This window comes from Lampetra fluviatilis, chromosome 12 (genome assembly GCF_964198595.1).
Source record: "Lampetra fluviatilis chromosome 12, kcLamFluv1.1, whole genome shotgun sequence".
NCBI classification, from domain to species: domain Eukaryota; kingdom Metazoa; phylum Chordata; class Hyperoartia; order Petromyzontiformes; family Petromyzontidae; genus Lampetra; species Lampetra fluviatilis.
The window spans coordinates 9673383-9695876 of record NC_136286.1 but is presented as its reverse complement, the minus strand read 5'-3'; the positions used below and the strand labels follow the sequence as shown (position 1 = coordinate 9695876).

The window sequence follows — 22494 nt, the reverse complement described above, 5'->3', positions numbered from 1 at the left end:
AAAAATTATATTTAATTACCAATTGCTTAATGGTGGCAGGCAATCATCTGACCCATAGGTAGCAGCCATCTCAAGCCAGAGGACGAGAGGACTCTAGCCACCACGCATATAAAGAATTTATAGTGAAAAACTTTGTTTTTACGGGTTAATTTTTTACAGAGTCCTATGGTAATCCACTGCTGGAGTTAGCCCCCCTACCGTCCCCGATGCATTGTCCATCGTAGGGGGCTGTAAGAACATACTTTAAGCATGCTGTGGGCTGATGAACGGTGAGCAATCACTCACTTCTGAAGTTATCAATGGTGAGGAATCCCTTATACGTGGTCAAAACATCTATCTATCTAGAAACCTACCATTCCTTATGTTTCGCAATTTCTGGAATGCAATTATTTTCCCATGAACTTAAAATGCAGCACGAACCAAAGCCATTTTCTCAGTATCATTAATATGCTGCGTCGAACAAAGGTCCGGTGAAATCTCCCGCAGCGCTGCCACCCCCTTGCTTACCTTCTCGTTGAGGAGAATGAGGCCGAGTAGCGGGCGGGACATGGACCATTGGTTCCTGCAGTCCTCGAACATGATGATGTTCAGCACCGTGGAGAGCATCTGCGACGTGGAAAAGGCAGACGCGCGGTCCTATCATTCAAATGAGCACTTCCTCTGCAAGCGGAGCTTTTGCGAAGAACCCTTCTGACTGAGAGAAGTGCGTGGAGACTTCATCACATCGATACACACACACGACAATCGATACAAAGCAAATCAATCGTATGTTAACAATTGTTCTGCTTCAAAAACCAAGGCCCTCCGGTGGGTCATTCTCGTAAACCCGCGAAAAAAAATGCAATCAATCAAAAACAGGTTCAAGGAGAGAGTTTATGAATTGTAAATGTTAAATTATACTGCCGAGTGGTTTCAAGTATTTCGCATGTACATGTAGCAACCGGTTTGTGCACTGTTGAAGCATAATCAAGTATTAATGATGACATTATTAATGCTTAATATATGACCATAACACGTTTAAACAAATCCACTGCTGCTTCCTGACTGAGAGTTTTCATTTCATGTTTCAGCTTTTAGGAAACATCAAGAATATTTACCGTACATGCATTATACCCCAACATATTGTATAGTTATGTTTGATTGAACATAGTTTCAATATAATCTTGCACATTAAGTAACATATTTGACACTTGCAAATATGCATTATGTGCCAGAGTAGAGATTTGTGGGTAATGCATTAGTATAGACAATTCTGCATGCAACAATAAAATATAAAATAACCATCCAGATGAAAACTGGGGCTGATGACCGAAAGTGTTATTTTTTTGTGCAGAAACTTATTGCATTTACTAACATGGTAACTTATCAAGAAAATAAACAGAAAAATAAATGGCATTTGCTTTGTGTTATATATACTGTATTTTGAACTATACACATGATTTTTGGAACTTGTAATTTAAGAGCTGACTTAATCATTGAATACCAAAACGCCTTATTCGCAAGCCGGCAGTTGAGTCCACGTCAGTTAGACATCATGTTCACAAACACGTCAACTCCGATCATGCTCGCAGCAGCGGCTTTAGGCGAGCCATCGAACAAAGACGGTCACTGCATCGTGCGCTTTCAGATCCGCGCTTCTGCTGCCGTGTTGGACAACGCTTCCTTCCGATATCAGGAAACCACTCCAGCTATGCACTTTTAAATCTAGGTTGAAAACTAAACTTTTGTTTGGGTTTAGTTTGCTGTCCTTTCCCCTTCACACCTCCGATTAGCACGGTTGGCTATGTAAGGTGTGAGAGAAGTTCAACAAACATACATAAGCACACGGTGCCCTAATGCATCGCCACCGCAGCTTTCCTGTGGAAAAGGCCACACCTTCCAAACAAATGCTCTGACAACAGACTAAAGTGAGCCACCTGGATACATCCAAACATTTTCATTCTTAAAACGAGCAAGAAAGTTTAAGAGATGCGAAATATGAAACGAAGAAATATGTTGAGGGTACATTTGTACGAGGTTCAGTGGAAGAAAGTGCCACTTGGAAAATGTCGCTCGTTATTTTAGCCCTCAAACCAAACACAAAACAACATGCACAAACTGACTGAATCAAAGGACGAAAACGAGCATAAAGAGACAGGCACATGCGTGCGATAGGTACGAGCGTGGCTCAACAGATCCCACACACAGGGGACTAATCAGTCTGCGGAGGAGGATCTACCGAGCGACCGAATCAGGGACACAGTGGTGCAACTGCAACAAATGACACTGGCGCCTTCCCCGAACAAACGTGTGCAAAGTATACGAATAATGAACAAAGCACACGTCGAGTCAGCGCAGTGATCCGACAAGAGTGGAGGGCGCGACCGCCCCAAACGTAGCCGAGTGCGCCTCTCAATCTCTCTCCCTCCTCTACCTGCGTGGCGAGGAGCAACGTCCGCATGGATCCCGTCAGTCGGCCACATGAGCGCCGCTTGCACGCACGTGTGCACGCGCGCTCCTGGTGGGGCTCTGATGAGCGTGAACTTCACTCGCCCTCTGAGTTACTGGCGGCGAAGTGGCTACTGTCAACGAAGCCCCCAAAAAATTGTCAAGTAGAGGGAAATAAAAAACCCCACGGTGTGCGGTTCACGTGTTGGCGGAGCCCCATCTCGTCCCGATCAATCTCTCCGTCTTGGCAGAACCAGTTTTGCAAATGGGCACCAGACAGAAGTCATCAGCCAGGCTTAAGGAGCGTTTTGTCTACTTGTGGCATAACAGCCACCCAGTCCTTAAATAAGGACAGACAATGAGATAAATATGTAAGAAATAACACACACCCCCACCTGCAACAAAATCCACTGGAATTGAAGATTCGCAAGGGAGGATGTTTTTCTGAATCTGCCAACGACAAGTTGACAATGTGCAAGGGGTGCGCAGTGCGGGAACGGAATGTTAAATGCTCCACAATGACAACTCACTTGACACCTGTCATGCAATCAGATGGGTGTGGTTCCCAATATAAGAAACAAACCTCACCTTTTCTCTCACAAGCGGGACAAATGCAGCCCTTCGCTCGTTAACGATGCGGCTACAGTCGGCGGAGCACTGACCCAGGTCAAATTGTAAGTGTGGTTATCAGTTAACGTCAAACAAATGCCGCTGCCGCTGCGTGTCTACGTTACTCGTTTAACCTGCAGCGAGGCCAATGTGCACGAGGGGTGTGGCGTTGGGACTGCGATGCGACTCGGCGGTAATAAGCGTAAAGAAACCGCACGAAACAAACGACAGGAAGAAACAAATAAATAATTTAGCGGTGCAGGGGCGCGAGCGAGCCTTGTCGGTGCTGGTGTGGGTGAAACGGGGTGCGGGCCTGCTGGGAGGCAGGCAGCGTGGCGCCAGGCAAGTGAACTCCAGCATTCCGACACAGCGGTTCACGGCCGCCCTCTTTACCATCAACAAGACGCAGCTATCCGTCTCTTTCTGGGAACCGCGCTTTTGGAGGGGGTGGATGGCCGGGGAACTGGGGTGGGGGGCGCTTGCGAGGGCTCCCGCTCATCTTAGGGGGGGGGTGGCAGTCCCGTGACGGTGATGACGAGGAAGGAGCTCTGACGAAGGCCAGCTGCCACTGCCCCAGGGATCAAAGGTCAGACACATTTAGGGTGAGGAGTCTCCTCGGCCTGTCTCTTTTGCTGCCAGCCCCTCCCCTTCCTCCATCTCCAAACCTCCTCCTTGCTCTCCCAAGTTCCTGCTAGCTGGCTCGCCGCCACGCGGGGACCCTGGCTGTACGTATCACCTCTGGCTTTCCTCACTCACAGCGACTCTGTCTCTTCACGCTCACACTGTCCCCTAGGTGCTGCCGCTCTTTGTGGGGTGAATGCTGAAGAAAAATTATTTGCCCAGGCTCCACGTGGCCTAAGTGCCCGCATACCAAAGAGCAGGTAAAATGTGTTGAACACAAGCCGCTAATAGATTGTGCAGAGTAATACACACGCGGACTTCATCATTTGCATTACCTTTCAAAATACCATTCCCTGCTGTAATATACCTCTTTGGCCAGAACACATCACATGCGCAATTGCACGTTAATTATAAACCGCTGCACGGTTCACGGGAGGGAGTAATTTTATCAGCAGTCGAACCCTGGAAACACTGACGCTTATCTTCACTATAGGTTGGCAGGCAAGCCTGCAGCTGGTATAAGTCATAAGTAATTATATGCCGTGTGTGTGTGTGCATGTATCGAAGGTGCTCGCTAACAGCACTTGTCGCAACAGTCTGATAAGGCTGTACGGGAGACGTTTGTCTTTAAAATAATAATGATCTAGTTTTATAGTGCTGTACATTTGAACATGTCGTTTTGTGCACGCTACAACCAAAGTGCGGCGATACTTCATAAACTGTCTCTCTTGGCGTCTCCATTAGGCTGCGTGGTAAGGCACCAGCGTTTTTCATCTGCCGATTCCTTCCCAGCGGCGCATGCGGTCGCCGCAACTATGGGAAGGGGGGGGGGAGATGACACCGCCTCTGTCACGCAAACGCGGGCAGACCTGCGTTGTCGCAACCGGGTCAGGCGGTGGTCCCGACAAGCTCGCGCAACGACGGCAAACAAGCAGCGGCAGACGCACAAAGGCGCAAGCCAGGTGTCATGACCAGGTAAATCACGCTCTGCTCGCATACAAAGACCCGTTGATTTGTTGCAACAGCTCCTCTGCTGAAAATCCCGCCACATCTCCCTTCAGCGATAGTTTACCCTCTAGAGTATAAGCAGGGGAAAAATTCAATCAACTTATAACAACAACAAAGAACTGCCGCCAGTTCTAAAATGGCAAAACAGTCGGCCCTACGCCTGTCTGGCAGTGACGTTGAGGAAGGCTTCTTCCTCGCACCCTCCCCTTCGAATATTTGATAATCCCAGGTAGCCCTAATGGTTCGCTATCTCAAACGCCGCTGCCGTGCATCACAGTACGGGGAGACGGATAGGTCAAATGCAACCTGTCCCGTGGTTTAATCAGAGGCACCCAGGTCTGAGGACGCGGCACTTTGATCGGCCCGCCGAACCTGGCAGCAGCTGCCGCCCCAGCGGATCCAGAGACGGCGGAGCTGCAGATAACGATCTTGGGCGGTGAATTTCTTTTCTCATTCTAGCAGAACGAAAACCCCCCTCCCAACACCACCCCCACCCCCCTCCTCTCCCGGGAAATGGGCCAAAAGAGAGTTTTTAGAATTATTCTTGTCACTTGTAAGCCACGTATAGGTACATTACACTGTGATGGAAGCCCAAGGCATACACGGACAGGCCCTGGAACACGTGTGGCGTAGGAGTGGCTTGGTACTCATCACATCAAAGTGCTGCCCCCCTAGGGACTTTTCTGATACGCAGTCCATTTTTTTCATTGCAAATTCCATATTCCTTAAAGAACAGAGGTATAATGCAGCTCGTGAACACTAAATGACTCATTCCAAGTTTGATTATATATCGCGGTTCGGAAACATGGTGCAGAAGGCAAGACATTTCTTTATTATGCTTTTTTGCAATCGAGTCGCAAATATCGGTGCATCACGTGAGCGCACGGACCACTTTCAATTCCGCAACAAAGGCTCGCCCAACGTCATTTGCCAATGCGCGCCGTGGGGAGTGGCGAAGACGCGAAGACGTGGCAATAATCCCGTGCCCTCCCCCTGTTCATCGGCTTAATAACGCCGACAAAACCGGCCATTACGCGCCTCATTTGCCTCACTTACAGTAAGCAGCCCCCCAAAAGGCAAGCTGGGTGCCAGGGCCGCCGTCTTTCTCACACATTCCACGGTGCGCCGGCACACACACACACGCCTGTAACATGTATCCGATTCCAGCGCGCCGGATTCCTCGCTTCTGCTGTTTTTTTTGTCGTTGCACTCGGCGTGTGACGGCCGCTTCACCTGGCGCCCCCACACGTTCCCTCAATGTGAAAGTCTGCAAAACCAGTCCGACTTCATCAATAAGTTATCATTATCGCAAAAGGGTGCACGGCGAAAGGGGAGGGCGAGGAGGGTGGAGGTGGGGGTGGTTTCGGGTGGGGAAAGAGGAACAGGAGTAGGGAGGGGGCGGCCGGGGGGGGGGGAGCTGCGCAGTGGGGAGATCGCTGGGACGTGTCGGGTGGGGGGGACGAGGGAGAAGAGGGGAGGGGGGGGCAGCGTCAAAGAGGAGGTGCTGTCTCCGTCCCCAGACAAGGCAGGCTCCAGTGCTGACAGCCACAGGGAACGAAGCCATTACTCAGCCACGTTATTGGACAGGAAACAAGCATTAATGCCAGCACAACAAACCATTAAAGAAGGGGCCCCAGTAATTCGATGGCCAACTTGTCTATACATCTGATACTCTTTGAGGGACATTTAAAAGTAATTCACCTTCCCGAAATGTTACCGTAAGGAGCGAAACGAGTCATATCGGCCAGACGGAGAGGCTCTGTGCGCGCGTGGAAAGGAAGCAGCTTTCAGAAGATGGGCTACCGTTCAGACGTGGAGCCGCGCGGGCATTAGTACTGCTTACCTAATTCCTTTATGAAAAACAGAGATGATAAAAGTAATTGATCTGGTTTAAACAGGCTCCACTGTCAATTGGACCTCCTATTTATCGTGATGCATTGTTCAGTTACTTACCAGTTAAGAGTTCATTATATTTTTTCGATATCGTTATTCACCAACGCAAGGAAAGAATGCCAACATAGTTGTACTGTAAACGTAAGGCATTTGTTTATAGCAACTAAGACGTATCTGTTTATAGCAACTGAAAAACCCGCAATAAAATAGCAGCTGGGTGGGCTTGCGTTTAGCGTGCTTTATTCTGAGCTGAGGGCTCACTGGATCCGATCTGATCACGTCCCCTGATAAAAACACTGCGGGGGACAAACTCAAGCGCACAGGCGATGGCCATTAAAACCCAACGGCAGGTCGGCGCGTGTCTATAAATTTACTACGTGCGAATAAAACTACCCCGTGCAATTGTTAAAATCACGGGCGCTGACCCCCCCCCTCCTCCTTAACGAACGCATGCCGGCGGGGTTGACGCACCGGCCGTGGTGATTTGGTTGGGTGGAGAGCTAGGAGGAGCTGCTTTGCCTCGGCCACATTACCAAGGGCTAGCGCCAGGCGTGTGAGCGATGATGATATATTAACAAGCGCCATCGTCGCCGCTACCGTCGACGCCGCTGCGGGTATGCAACGTACAGTGCGACGTCGGCGCAGTTTAACCTCTAGGCCACAAGCCGTAAAGGGGTCGTGACCTCCGTTGCTGGGGGAAACTGTCAGCGCGTGGGCTCACAGGTAAGACGTGCCCATCTGACGGATGGCGAGGCGCTTTGCCGGAGGGAACGTGAGCGCAATCCAGGGCTTGCCGCCGTGTTTCTGTTTGTTTTATGGCGGGTTGGCGCTGCGTTGACCTGTCACCTGGCTCCAGGCTGGGACGCAAGTTGCCATTCCTTGTAAATAACTGCGAGGGCAAGCTATCAATGGCATTTCCAACTGTTCAAAAAACCCACAAGTGCCTGAGAATTCTTTTCACTGTAAGATACTCATCTGTGACAACAATTCACTTCTTGAGATATCCTTTTCCTGACAATTTCTTTCTGTTTGGTACAAACGACGGTGATCAGGTTATTTACAGAGTATGACACAAATTGATTGCTTACAAAGATAACCAACACCTTTAACAAAGTAACAAAAGAAAGAGACAGCAAGCATGACACATTGTAAAGGACAAGCGGTATTAACATAGTTTTCTGCCTCACCTTTACAGCCTCGCTTCTATTGAACTTCATCAAAGCGGCAAATGGTGACATCAGGAGGACTTCTTGTGTTGACAGGGTACAGCGATTAAGCATGAAGCCGTTTGTAAGGAAGCCAATGCGAGCTCAGTACATATATGGCACCTCTTGACAGATCCGATTTCTCCAGATCCGTCCACACCCACGCGTTAAAAATAACACCCTGCCGAAGGACTGCTTCCTTTCATAACGGTGCTGAATCGCAACAATCAGAAGGAATAATTTATTTTAACAAAGCTGCAGTTCAAAGGCCATCCCATTGTTACAGCGGGACTTTCCTCCTACATAAAAGGTGGCAGACACTTTCATTTTGAGCGCTGTCGGTGCTGCTCTCAACTGTCAGCCACGCGGATAAGAACGACCTGTTGACGGAACACCCACAGGTTACGGATTTGTGATCGACCGATACTGTTTATCAAAGGCCTCTCACCTGGTTCGAGACAAAACCCGCCCGAGTTCATTACCAAGTCTCCCAGTGCAAGCGATCTCACACCTCCCAAACAGAAACTCATTCATTACTAACCCATGCCTTGAGGGGATTAAGGAGCCCGCATGCATGAGTGTGTGCGTGCGTGCACACAAAAGTGCAGAACCTTTGCACCGATGTTTTGCACAACCAGATAAATCCCAGCGACCCGGAGTCAATACTTGGGCGGACAAACGTCAGTGGCAAGAGGCATCAAGGTCTGTCCCAGGCCTCCCCTAGGTTGATAAAAGAATAACACGAAGAATGTAAAACATATGTAAATTGAGCTTTGAAAAGATATTCTTACCTATGTAGAATGGGGGTGAAGATATGACATAATCTGTGTTCATTGTTCATCAACTCTGTTCATCGTGGATGTTTTTAAGTAATAAGTTTTTTCTGCTGGTATGGGTTGCGGTCACATGGGCACTGAGTCACTGACTGACTCTCGACGAGTGAGAAGCAGCTCATAATTAAGCCAGACCATGGCGAAGAACCAAAAGAGGATGGTTCATCTGCAACCATACGAATCGTGGGCAATGGAGAGTTTATCCATGATTGGATTGGTGGAAAACACAAATGACCAAAGCTTGGGCTTCATTAAGTCATTTGTTTACCTCTCCTATACTTTGCACTCTTATCGTGTTTTTGTATCGTTTACTGTTGTAACGTTCTGACCTGCCTCGACTGGACATCTGTGAAAAAGAACTTCATAACTCATCGGTTACTCCAGCAAAAATAGAGCATTCTGTGATTCTGTTAATTGAGGTGGATCTCTGTCCAGGCCAGCGACCTAGAAAACATTTCCACCTCTGACACACCACATCGAGAAAACCTTTCATTATGGCAGTGACAACTAGTCATGTGTCTAATCCATTCTACTAAAATATATTCAGGAAGAAAATGAAGCACTGACCATAGGTGCTTGCCCATAAGCTCTCGTCTCCCCACCCACAAAGCCCAAAAGGAGATTCAATTGAGGGCGCACCTGCTGCATGATGTCCGGCCGCTGCTGCAGGATGTGGAGGAGGCGGTCGCGATCCTGCGGCACGGCGGACGCGGGCCGCTTCTTGCCGTTGCGGGAGAGCTGCTTGAAGAGGTACGTGACCATGTGGTCGAGGCTTGCGCAGCAGCTGGTGCACACCATGGTGTCTGTGCGCGCCGGCAGCAACAGCAAACGCAACTGTCATCATCATCCTCCGCTAAAACGCGGGGCATCGCCGCGATTAAGATACCAGTGATGGCGTTTAAGAATGCTGCTATTATTTCACGCGACCTGGCTTATATTGGTTGCTTCGTATTTTGGCGATTTTACTTTTTTTTTAAAGATTCCGGCTCAAAGTACACAGCGACATCAAATGGCAACGCGCAATGCATATATGGACAACGTGCGGCGTTAAGCAAAGGCGCGGGGGGGACCAGCGTTTACAATAAATTTAAAAACCGAATACAAAAACATGCCACCGTAGAAACGAGCGGAGATCAAACAGTGAGCATAGCATGCGTACGCAAACAATCTTCCAAACACAAGACACTGAGACCCACAAATCTTGCAGAGGGCCCTTTTGCCTTGTGCCGCGAAACTGGTGGAGGCTGGAGGGGTCTAGGCCCCATCGGTCCACCTTCTAACGGAGCGGTCTTTTTTTTTGGTTTCAACCCTGGAGCCAGCCGCCAGTAAATATTCCAGAAAACTCAACAAAGCATGAACAAACACTGACAGAATCTTCTAGTTTTCCTTTTGTTGTTTTCTCTTTGTTCTTCTTTCAAGTCTCTCTAATGTCAGGACCTTGCCACTGACAATGTAATCATCCACCCCACTGTCCAAGCTTTAGGAAAGTCGAAATGCTGAGGCCACTCAATGCTGCACGTCCAAAGGGAGGGATTTACATTTTTATTCCCAGCTGAAAATGTCTCTTTCTTTAGGAGGCATGAAACAATGCACCATTTAACCAATTAAAATAGATTCAGATTCTGATGGAACGGTGCATTCCCGGATACGTATTTGCGATTTGTAAACGTTGTATGTCATGGGTTCATGTGACCCTGCGAAGCCACAATGACTGAAGCGATTCTTCAATTGAATTGTGACAATCACATTGCGAGCGAGGCGAATCGCTACATGTCTAGTTTTTGGCGTTCAAGTGGAACCCTACAACAAATCATAAAACCACTTTCAGAGCCCTCTTCTCAAAATTCGTGGGTTTGTGCAAAGCACTCCAGGAACCTCCAAAACACAAATGTGGCCCACTATCTCAAACAGCACCCGCATAAAAACATTTAATTAATATTTCTATATCCGATAATTATTCAACCAGGGTGGCACTTCACACCGGCTGTGTGATATCTATATTAATAAAATGCAATAAAGTCGGTAATGTTATTTAATGCATTTTAAATTACATTTTTTTTACAAACATGTTCCACGGGTAGGGCTATTAATGTTTTTTTGTTGATAATTAATAGCGAGGAAGGGGATTTTTTATGGCTTTCTAAACGCTTTACAGCCGCCAAAGAAATCTTATAAGTTCTCAATTGATGCATTTCATTCGTGCATTACAGAGCAAATCCAATTAGGCTCCTGCCTTTTCCTATTAAAATCCAAGGCAGGCATCTCCCATTACAAGGAGCTCAGTGCAAAACTATCAGATAAAGAGCTGTCAAGTGAAGACTGTTTCTATTTTTGAAACAATGATCTGCAACAGCGATAAGAGTGACATTAAAACTCTACGGAAAAGTAGTATTTGTCTGCAAGTTACAACACAATTTAAATTGCGTGATATGTTTTTTTCATTATGACTAAGACAGCTAACGGGAGGAGGCTTATACCTGCTGGGTCAGCGACTGGCAGGTCACACGCAATGATGCGCTCCGAATCAATTCAACCGCAGAGGCCGGGCCCCGGTAATTTACAATCGACTCGACGTGAAACAAAAACTGGGACCGTTAGCACTGCTTTCTGCCGAGACCCGTTGTCTACAAATTTCCGGCAAACCGGTTGCGCATAAGAGTAGTCGGCTGTGTCGAGGTGCTGCGTTTCTGGATGCTGTTACCCGTGAGATTTAATTAATTGCTATTATGCGACCACTTTGCGAAGTGTATGTTTTAAGGGGGTTTAGTGCAATGAACCCGGCAATTTTGATTTCCGGCTAGACCTAACATCAGTGGCGAGCAATAATTGAACTGTATCTGAACTAATTCTGGGTCAACCATCCACCAACCCGCACTGACCAATTTGTTCAAGTATGGTCAAAAGTTCCCAGAAGCGACACTGCGTGCCCAGGCCTTCATCCAGCAGTGGATTGCAAAGTGTTGTAATTTGTTTTTAATTAAATGTTTTAAAAAACGCAATGCATGTCAATAATTTTATTATGGATGAATCAATACACTCGCTAAATGAAAATGAAACAATTTCAAATGGAAAAGTATTGAAATGCAAATGGCAAAGCCAATGTCAAACCCAACCTCCCTACTCAGCAATTATTCCATTGATAATGCCCACGAGTGCACATTACAGCTCGCAGCTAAACTGAAATGTAAAGTGCAAGCGAAAGCATCAAGTTTAAAATGAAAAAAAACGCTAAAGAAGGATCAGACAAATTCGTAAACTCAAGGGCCCTTTTTACAGCAGGGCACATCCAAGTCTCTCTCCGCGGAGAACAAGCGCGCAATTCTTGCAGCGTAGTTTCTGAAGGTCTCAGCGTGCCCACAGTTCTCCTCGGCCATGCTAGAAAGCCAGGCCCACCTGACCACGCTAAGTGTGACAGATTGCATTTCGATGGGGCAGGGGATGTTTGGTGGAAAGTTGAAACTCCCGCCTTTCATCTGCCGTGATTAACGACGGCGGCATGAACGCTGTTTATACTGGCCGAAATCTGTTCCCTTTTCTCGTTTCTCCCTATTCCTCCGCTGTAACCCCCCAACCCACCGCCCCCGTCACCCCCACACCGTCTCCAAGCCACCACGGAAAAGAGACCTTTTTCAGCCACCGACTATGTTACAGCTGTCATAGCTGGCTGCACATTCCTGCGCTGTGTTCTACTTTAGATGCCTTGCTGCCTTGGGTAGCTGGCGGGCTTTTCAGCACGGAGCCCACAGCCGAGCCATCACACAGGATACAGTATGTCATCCCGCCTTCATGAGATTCGCTTAGACTAAACAGGTTTTTGTTACTCGCTCGTGCTCATGCAGGTAGGCCAGCTCTCAGGGGACTGTGGCTTCAAAGGAAAAAGAACTGTATCTTTTTTTCCCCATTTGTTTTTACAATCCTTTCACGTTCGTCTGCTGAATTTGTACCAAGGCTCACGTTTATATTTTGATTGCAGCTTCGCGCGAGCGTCAAACAAAAAATGGCGACTCTAGCGAGTTGTTCAACGGGTACACGACCGTACATTATTCGTGTCAGAGTCCAAGGGTCAAGTTCAAATTTAATTGAGCGAGAAAAACTACACAAGCATACCACTTGAAATGAGTTATCTTCCATAAATGATGCCAACTCTGGTAAATATGTCCCCTTTACTGAAAACTAATTTTCGGAGGGCTTATTTTTTTTACTTCACCCTACCCACTGACAAGACGCTTAGCCTCACGTCATGCGCTCTCAAAACCGCGGAATAAATAACCGCAGCGCGAAATGGAATTTTCAACCTAATCCGTTATACTTTAACTACGACCAAGGACTGTAACTAAATATCAAAAACGTGGAGGGAATCAAATCGGCCTTGACATTCATCGCATATTCCATCACGTGGCGCTGTCACGTCTTGTTTTTTGGGGCGGTGGGCACAGCAACGATGCATCATCTTTACGACGCTATCGATTCGCTTCACTGCAGCCAGTGTTGCAGCCACGGGGCGACCGTAATTGCCGCACAGGGTGGTGTCCACTTTCAAGTTTGTTTAGCATCGGCTTGTTAGGCATGGGGCCAAATTGTCTGGCCCTCCCGCGACTGCTATCCACGAACAGTTTTCCCCGACATGAACCCGATCCCGTTTGTAGGTAGTTTAGCCACGAGATGTCTGCCTCCACTTTGAACCCACAATCAGAGCGAGGGCTGTCAAAGAGAACAGATTGGATGGGAGCAGGGAGGAATAATAACGAGTAAAAAAACTAGAGGATAAGGCAACTGTTAAAAGATTTTGAACAGGAGGCGGTACACCGAAGTGGGCTCGGATTCCTTAGATAGACTTCACAGGACGGGCACGCGAGTTGAGCAAGATGGCCTTTCGTAAGAGAGGTGGGATTGGTAAAATATCATCGATCGCAAGAGGGGTAACAATGGAACCTGTGGAAAACACACAGAGGTGGAAAAATGCTGTACACATGGGGGGAGGGGCAGAATAAAAAAAACATGAAAACAACCTCATTATAAATCCATTACTAATAAAAAATTTGATCACGAAACTAAGTAAGCTTTAATGTGTATACGGCGACCATTAATTATTTTAATCAAATCTGCATAAAAACTCCATTTTATTTAGGTAGGCGAATGTATTTCTCAAATGTAATTGCATCATAGCAGCTCTTTTGTCTGACCACAGGATATTAATGTTTTAATTGTAAATCATCAACGTTAAAATCCATTTACACAGCCTTGCTAATTTTATTGAAAGTTTAAAACTTCAACTTTGAAAATGTTAAAGATGTTATATTGCAATTGACTGAGATTGCATTTGGTATTTGAAAACACAGATGATTAAAGTAGACATTCACAGAAAAAAAGACATCTAAAATTTAAGGGAAAAACAATGTTAAGTGGCTCAAATTTGGTTCAGGTAATAAATCATTACTTTGAACATTTAACCTCAGAATCGATTTGGACTAAAATAATGCTTAATATATAACTTTTTTTCGAAGATTAAGCTACTCATTAATGTAGGATATTATTCGAAAAACTTTACAGTATTTCCAATTTACAACCTTTTGTCAATTCACTGCAGGATGAAAGCAGCACATTGTTGCTAATGGGGTTGAGTTGACCATATTTCACCACAATGGTCAGTGTAGGTTGCTGACGCGGGGGGGTGGGGGGGAGAGGGCATTGGGGAGCAAGTCAGGACCAGTTCACACGTAAGATCATTGGGTCCATAAAACCACGTGCCAACACACTGCTCCAATTTTAAGTATGTACATATTTGTGAAATAGACAAAGGGCACCCCCCCACTCTTCAACCCAAACTGGCACAGCACCACGCTGGGCCACTTTTTTCTCCCCAAATAATAATTTTTACACACTGCACTAGGTACTTGTTTAAGGTTGAGTCGAGCTCAGGGAGCCCCCCCCCCCAGCACTGGTTTAAATATTTACCACCGAGGTTGATTGTGAGTGGGAATCGCACTCAAGTTGCTTGGTTCGTAGAACAGGTTATCCTGCGGCGTGACCGACGCCATTGAGCGACGCATGTCATTATTCCTGGTGAAGCTTTAAAACACGAAGGTACGCGCACAGACAGAGCTTCTGGTCACATATGAGCAAACTTAAGTACATTCAAAGACACATCAGCACGTGGAATTTGTACTCAGAATAAGAAGGAATGCTTCATAAAACAATTCTCCAGACTTTGGGTCAGGTGTTTGGTGCCAGGTAGCTTTGGGAAGGCCATAGGGCCGATTAGCCTCATTAACCCCCGGCAGGCCGCCTATTGCTGTGTTTTGCATACAAGGGATTGAGCCGCGACCAGCCGCTCCGCCCAACCGCACCATCGGACCTTTGTACTTGCCATGATGGCGCGCAGTAATGCACAGAGCCTGAAAGAGCGCAGGACTCAACTCCACAGAGCAGTGAAGGCATCTCTCAGCAAATGTAATCTCTCCCAAGGCCGAATGACCTAACCTGCAAATCCCCCTGGCTAATCACGATGCCATTTCGCGGTATTTGGACTTGTGTGTGCGGGGTTTTTTTCCTTGTTTATAGTAAGGTTACAATTTCACTCTCGTGATTAGGTGGTACAGCTGCCCTGCCTTGGCCCCGATCAGTAGAATCACGATTCTTGGCCACTGGGCTTGCAAACGATTCGCCACCCTCGTGAATCAATGGATTGTGGTTTGATTCAGCACCACTAGTTGCTGCAGGTGGTGATGTAAACAAAATATGTATGATAGTAATAATATATACTACATATATATTGATCAAGCAAGCTATATTGTTGTACTGTACTATGCTCCAACATCTGTTTCCCACCTTCACCAACCGGCCCTGCCTAGCATGGTATAACCACCATGACCCGCATGGCGTGGGCCAGGCGCTCATCCAGCAGTGGATTGATAAAATGGGCTGTACGTGTATTTATGAACTGCAAATACATTGTTATCACAAGTTTGATCTAATGCACATCGTATTAAAGTAAGAAATGGTGTTTCATCAATTCGCTCAAGACCCAGCAAGATGAAATGTGCATCTAACGCTGTACGGCTGCCATCCACGGGAGGAGATACCAATCTCTGCGCAGCCACATCACATATTGAGCCACCGTGTTCTACAGGAATTGACCATTTTAATTATGTGTTGCATCTGCATGCAACATGCCAGCATAATTGTCCAAGCATATAGTTCCTTGCATCACCAAGTTCCTACCAGCCATTCACAAGAAGGCCTTAAAGGAACAGCCATTTATCAAGGTTGCACTCTACTTAGCTCAGATTGAGTTAAAGTGACAGGGCTGGCGTACCTCTGCAGCCAACAGCGCTCTATACTGGGGCAATTGATGAAAGTTTATGAAATAAGATCCTATCAAATAATTCAGACAGAGCCTTTATTTAAACCAGGTGAGAGCCCATTTACTGTGACACAACTGCATTGAATCCCACACACGTTTATCAACCATGCTTACAAATAATAAAACATACGCATCTGGCCAGCATGAAAGAGAAGGCCAAAAAGCATTTGAGAGGGGCCTTCTAGAGCTCCCAGAAGTGGGCACTGTTCTGCCAGCAGTGAAGGAGGCAAGAAATTGGAGGACTGCATATTTTTAAATCCTTTATATTAAGTTCACTTGCTTGCTTGCGCGCTTACGACCGTGCAAATCTTTCGGTCGTTTTTTAACCCACTTCCCGTGATCCAATCGAGCTGACATTTTGCACACAGACTCGTTGTGCGTGACAATTTATTTTCGTGAAAAACATTTTCCATAACTTTACACTTTTTAGGAATTTTTTTTTTATATTTAATTACCAATTGCTTAATGGTGGCAGGCAATCATCTGACCCATAGGTGGCAGCCATCTCAAGCCAGAGGACGAGAGGACTCTAGCCGCCACGCATATAAAGGATTTATAGTGAAAAACTTTGTTTTTACGGGTAAATTTTTTCGGTATCCTTTCATATAGTGCTGCTTAGAGCACAAATGATTAACCTTATAAAACAACCTCAAATTAACATGATTCAGACCATACAATAATTGGGTGAGCAATGACTTTAAAGTGTACAGGGTGGCTGTAAATCAACTTTATTGTCTGACACTTGTAAAAGACTGACCACGAAGACGTTTAGGCGCCCACATCTAGGAAAATTGAGCGAGCGCTTTTCCTGCGTGCGGTTTGACGTGAGAAGTTTACCAAGGGTCCTTTCTCAAGCAACGGTGGGTTTGTTATTGTACCATGGAAAACAACCTGACCAGCCAACGTAAAGGTTAAATGTTGTATTTTTAGAATATCCGATCAGGCAGAACAATAGTTAAGAATACCTACGCCAAAAATGGAACCATACTGCCTGCCTGCACTGACGATGGTCTTGGTCGTTTCTTACATTTTCTGGTAAATAAACATCACATTGCTAAGCAATGTGGAATTTCTGTCGTCGTCCTCCTTCTTTCCTGCTTGACGAATACCTGGCCAACGTTAACCGTGCAACGGCTCCGAAAACGTTAACGCGCTCGGAAACAATGAATTGTGCGACCGCGAGTTCCTTTTGTTTTTTTTGGAACCAGTGGCAGAAAAGGGGAAGCCACGCCATGCGAAGGTCCGCATCGTGAGCCACCTGCCCCCGTCCGCAGAGGTTTTTCAGGGAAAAGCTGTGGTTTGGCAAAACACCGAGCCATTCCCCGAAGTCTAGCGAGTGCGCAATACCCGCCTGGGCCTGGAAGAGGACGCCAGCTCCGCCTACATGAAATCGTTTCCCCATTTCCCAGGCTTCTCCGCACTCTGGCGATGACCCGACAACTGTCATGGCATTTGGAGCCTTGCCTCGGAAAGCTGGCTTCTGCCAGGCGTAACACTCAGACTGTGCGTGCGAGAGTTCCCGCCGACGCTCATTTATTGCCACGTCTGTTCGTGGATGCGGCAATTGTGCGCAAATGTGCTCCTGCGTCTCAGGGCATTACATAAGTAGCAGGCATCAAACCTCGCAGTGTTATGTGGCAGCAGGTGCTATTCTTCACAAGGAATGATTCAACTATTTTAATGAGCAGCGTATGTTCAATGAAAACCATAACTCCTTTTTAACGAGAAGGGACATTACATGCAGCACAACCATTCATTTTAGGAACCCTCTGCGAGAAAGCATTTGGGAACAAATAGCTTTAAGGTACCAAAAAAGCAAAAACACACAATGGACAAGAGGTAGCAGATAACCCACAACTGCAGTGGCAGAGGAAGATGCTGCTAAGGAACTAGGGTTTCCAAGAATTCCTTTCCCTGCTGACAATGACATGTCCGCACAGCAGCCATCCCCACAGCGTGACCAACCACATGGCCAAACAGAGGAGCACGTGTCACCACAATGCTTAATATACCACCTCATGTTCGTTTTATGTGCGCGCAGATGCAGACACGTCGATTATTTATTTAGTTTACTTTGCCCGACTGCTCAAGTGACTTTATTTCCAGAAAATGTATGTGTTTTTTATTTGAAATCCTTTGTCAAACCACTGTTCAACAAAGGACTTGGCATACTGGGTGGGTCATGGAGGTTGTTCCATAATACTTCACCATACTGGTGAAGAAGGGGGGGGGGGGTAAGTAGGGGGGGCGAGCAGGACCAGTTGAAATATCACTCGCCACTGATGCTAGCCATCGTCAGGAGTCAAACTCGGCCGACCAAGCTCATAACGCAGTGTGAACCACCGCTCCCCAACCCCTAAATTTAGCTGCCAGTTTCGTTCACATTACACATCTGGCTAAAATGTAAGCCACTACAGTAATTTTTTTTCTTAATTTCCTGGTGAGGTTGGGCAATTTGACCAAAAACTTCTTGTAAATTTAGATTCGCCACTAAAAAAATACAATGGTCTATTCTTGCCAGCGTCATGGGATCCCTGGCATGTACAAGGAGACGCAGCAGGGGGCTTAACAACCCAACCAAACAGGACATAATTATAATTATATATAGTTTCAAATCTATATAGTTTCCTAAGCTTCCGAAGCTTAACTGCTCCTGTTAAATTATGTGTACATCCTGTGCAAAAAAAATAACGACACAAAATAATCATGTACAGTCTTTCTGTCGTTTCACTGCCGGTCTACCACGGGGACTGTGTGACCATACTTCACCAAGCCGACCAGTGTGGGTTGGTGAAGGGGGAGGTGTCGTCCACTACCGTTACATATATCACTCGCCACCGATGTTAGCCGTGGCCGGGAATCACTCGGGTAGCTGGTTTCATTGCACAGTACGCTAACGGCTTTGCTTCACCATGTGTACCGACACTGATGTACTTTATGTTCTTGATCATGCTTTTGTTGGATATTCATGATGATGATGGCATTATGCTCAAAGACATGGGACAAATCAAACTATTAAATAAAGGTGTGTGACATTTATAATAGCTGTTCAGTTTTGTTTGTATATTTGTTCTTTGATTGAAAATTGCTACAATGTTCATCTTTTGATCACTGAGATATTCCTGTCATATGTACTGCACATCCCGTGTCTCTTTTTCATAGAAGATTTTTGATTGAATAAAAATGAAGTTCACGAATGATGAAGATCCAATACACGACAGCAAATTCAAATGATCACGGTCCGTTGAAACACTATGAACAATGCCGTTTATTTATCCATAAAAGCTTCACTCAGTCTTAAGACTCTTTCAGGAGGTTCCTGCATTAGGATGTTTGGGCAAATCCATTACTATTGGCCTTCTTGGCCCAGGGCCACACTATAATGTTGTTCTCTCTCCCCTCTCCCATGATCCGCTTGCCCTTACCCACCACCCCCTTTCCCATTCACCTTCCTCCCCAACTTTGCCCCCCACTTCTGCAAAGCGTCTACAGACACCGCTGCATTTTAGATGTATGCCGAACTTCTTTCGCACTGAACAAAGCCAACCGTGATAAACGGACACGCAACATATCCTGAAATTGTTGCTACTTTATCACCGACGAATGAATGCCTCACAGACCCAGGGGCCTTGACGACACAGAGGTTGGGTCCTCGACGCCCCGGTTCATGCGAGCAACTCTCAACTCACCCAGCGCGGAGAGGCCCTCGGAGACGGAGGTGAGGATGTAGAGCAGCACCGAGGGCTCCAGGCCGACCAGGAAATTCATGTGGTCCTGCGTGAGGCACTCCAGCAGCGGGGAGTAGTACGACTGGCTCAGCTTCGGGTAGTTCTGCGAAGTGGGGGGGGGGGGGGGGTACACGTGACCACGTTTCCGAATACTACTACCGGTTTCACTTGCGGGAGAATGAGAAAATCACTTTGTCTTGATCGGCACTAATACGCGAGCGACGACCGCAAAGTTAATTGGGAGCGACTAATGCACCATGCTGTAAACAAGGTGATGTTGCTCTGCGCTCGCTCACCAATTCCTGGAGGTAAAAGATTTATAATGAATATTTAATCAAACGGCGAGACCTGGTATATTTTGAATGTACATAACATCTCGAATAAAGGTGTATATCCAAACACTGGGGGAATTAGTAGATTAATGGGTTTGAGAGAGGTGAAAAAAAATAAAACAACACAAGACACTATGGGACAAATGGACAACACAATACCGACACGATAGCTTTCAAAAGTGATTGAGAACGGGACGTTGTTCTTTGCAGTGGCCATTACCACTGCAGTGTTGATCATGTAACACAAATTGGAATGGAAATGTTGCTTGCATTCATTTGCTTGAATGAATGAGTCGTGAGCGCAACGGCAATGATGAAGTGAGTTCAAGAGAGATGGCCTCACTCTTGATAACGTTAAACATTATTTGTGTTGCCAACACCTGGGGAAAGCCCATTCATTATACACCACACGTAAACACAGTGCTCTAAGTAATGCTAATAATTACACACGAACCGGCACGGGAAAATAAACACGCACTCCAAGAGAAACGCGATACAAGCATTAGGCCCGCATCCAAATACAGTACGTAATTAAAGGATTTAATTATTCTCCGGTTAACATAATGCACGCAAACAGTTTGGACTTACAAATTTAAAATGAAATTATCGGACAAAAGTGATCCTTCAGTTACATGACAAATACTGGAGAACTTTGAAAATGACAAGAAGCAGGCTACATGGGCAGGAGATGGTAAAAGAGTTATACTAATGGGCAAAACACGCAAGTATGTATATTGAACTTCTTTCGCACCCTATGTAGCCAACTGCGCTAATCGGAGATGCGGGGGAAGGACAACAAACTAAACACACAAAAAAACCGCAACCAAGGGAGAGCAAAGCTGCAGAAGATGGGGCAGATGAAATTAAATCAAGGCTCATCTTCGTGCATATGGTATACGAAAAGCAAGGGCGCAAGTTGAAAACTGCGTTGAGTTTGGGGAGGCCATTTTGTGGCATCTGGGATTGTCAGGCGGATCCCATTAATACCTCCTGCACTCGCGTGCAGTGTGCAATGGTCGGTGGGTGACGTGACGGACCGCACTTCACCGCAGTCACAATCAGGCGTCTCCTTTACTGCCCCACTTTACGGAGGAGGTAGCCGCACCTCGCACATGTTGATCAAGGCTCACATTGGCAGAAGACGGGTTGCAACGGGAAACACGTTGCACAAGCAAGGGGGAGGCCCTCAAGAAAACAGCGGTGAATTTCTCGAATGCTCGACGACGAATCGCAAAAGGCGGTGGAAGCAACCCAGAGCAGAGCGTCGTCTGGACGTCGTGTGACCCAGCCACAGGACATCTCTGTGTACACACGCGGCGGGACGGGTGGACGCCCCCATTGTGCGCCAGCATTCAGGAGGAAGGGCAGCGAGCCTCCCTCGGTGGGCTCGTCGCGTCGGCAGAGGAAGCCGCCGGCATTTTCGACCCGATTTTTGGCAAGGGAGGAGGGGGGGGTCGGTGGTGGCCGAAGGCAGTCGGGGGTGGAGTAGTATAGTGGGAATGAGGATGGGCACGGGGGACCTGAGGGGCTAAACGCACAGGATGTGTACGAGCAAAGGTGCTGCACCCTCAGAAAACGCAGCGGTGCAACGACGTGGGAGGGTCCTGGCTACGCACCGCGCACTTAGAACCCCAGGTGTCCTACATTTAAGTAGGACACTTGTAAAAATGTAGTTTATATTCCGCGTCGGTTTTTTAATTAAACGCGGTTTTCGAGGTTGTGCTGAGCAGCCCTCTGATGCAACAATATGCAGTATGAACACATCGCAGAGCAAGACTACTTAACATTGTAACTTCTTTTCGAGCAATAGTTTAGGTTTTGCTCTCCCTTAGTTTGAGTGAAATGGGTGAATCTTTAGGAAAATGTTGAATGCATTACCATTTTATTCTTATGTTAGCCTATAAAATAACAAGACAAACTACATTTATAAGGCATGCATTCGTGATTTTCGTGAAAACGTGAATGTATTGATGTGGCTATTGATGCACAAATTGACATCTTAATGTCTTCTATGGACATATGTGCATGATGATTACATTAGTTTTTCTATCTAATCAGGATGCTATGATTCACCCCATACAGATGTTATGAATTATCAAGATTCATTGTCACAATTTAAAGATCGATTATTTTTGTCTCATTTTCACCATTTCATTGTTTGTTCCATCTCATTTGGACAGTTTTGTTCTCGATATTACCCTAAAATAAGTAAGTGGCATATCAATTGCACATCATTTACCGAAACCGTAAACAATCTCCTCTCCCATTTATGATGCAATGCTTGTACCGCGAGCACGCGACTCTACTTTAATCAACGCATCGATGCCTTTAGTGATAAGATCTAACAAGGACGCAACAATTCACCGCCTGGGGAATCTGACAAATGAGCAAGAACTCATCATCAAAACTCAATTCACGCCCAATGTCTGATGGAAAAAAAAACCCCGAGGCCAATTTGAATTTCACTTTAGATTT

General features: G+C 46.5%; 1 protein-coding gene across 2 annotated transcripts in view; it reads right to left on the bottom strand.

Annotated features, from left to right (window-relative positions):
• Positions 1–22494, bottom strand: part of XPO7 (exportin 7) — an 86489-nt gene that overhangs the window by 7327 nt on the left and 56668 nt on the right. For both annotated transcript variants that reach the window (XM_078861593.1, XM_078861594.1), the window contains 3 exons: positions 19649–19790; positions 9236–9399; positions 508–606 (listed from right to left, as the gene is read on the bottom strand). In XM_078861593.1, the coding sequence (XP_078717719.1) occupies positions 508–606; positions 9236–9399; positions 19649–19790 (405 nt within the window). The remainder of the gene's footprint in view (positions 1–507; positions 607–9235; positions 9400–19648; positions 19791–22494) is intronic.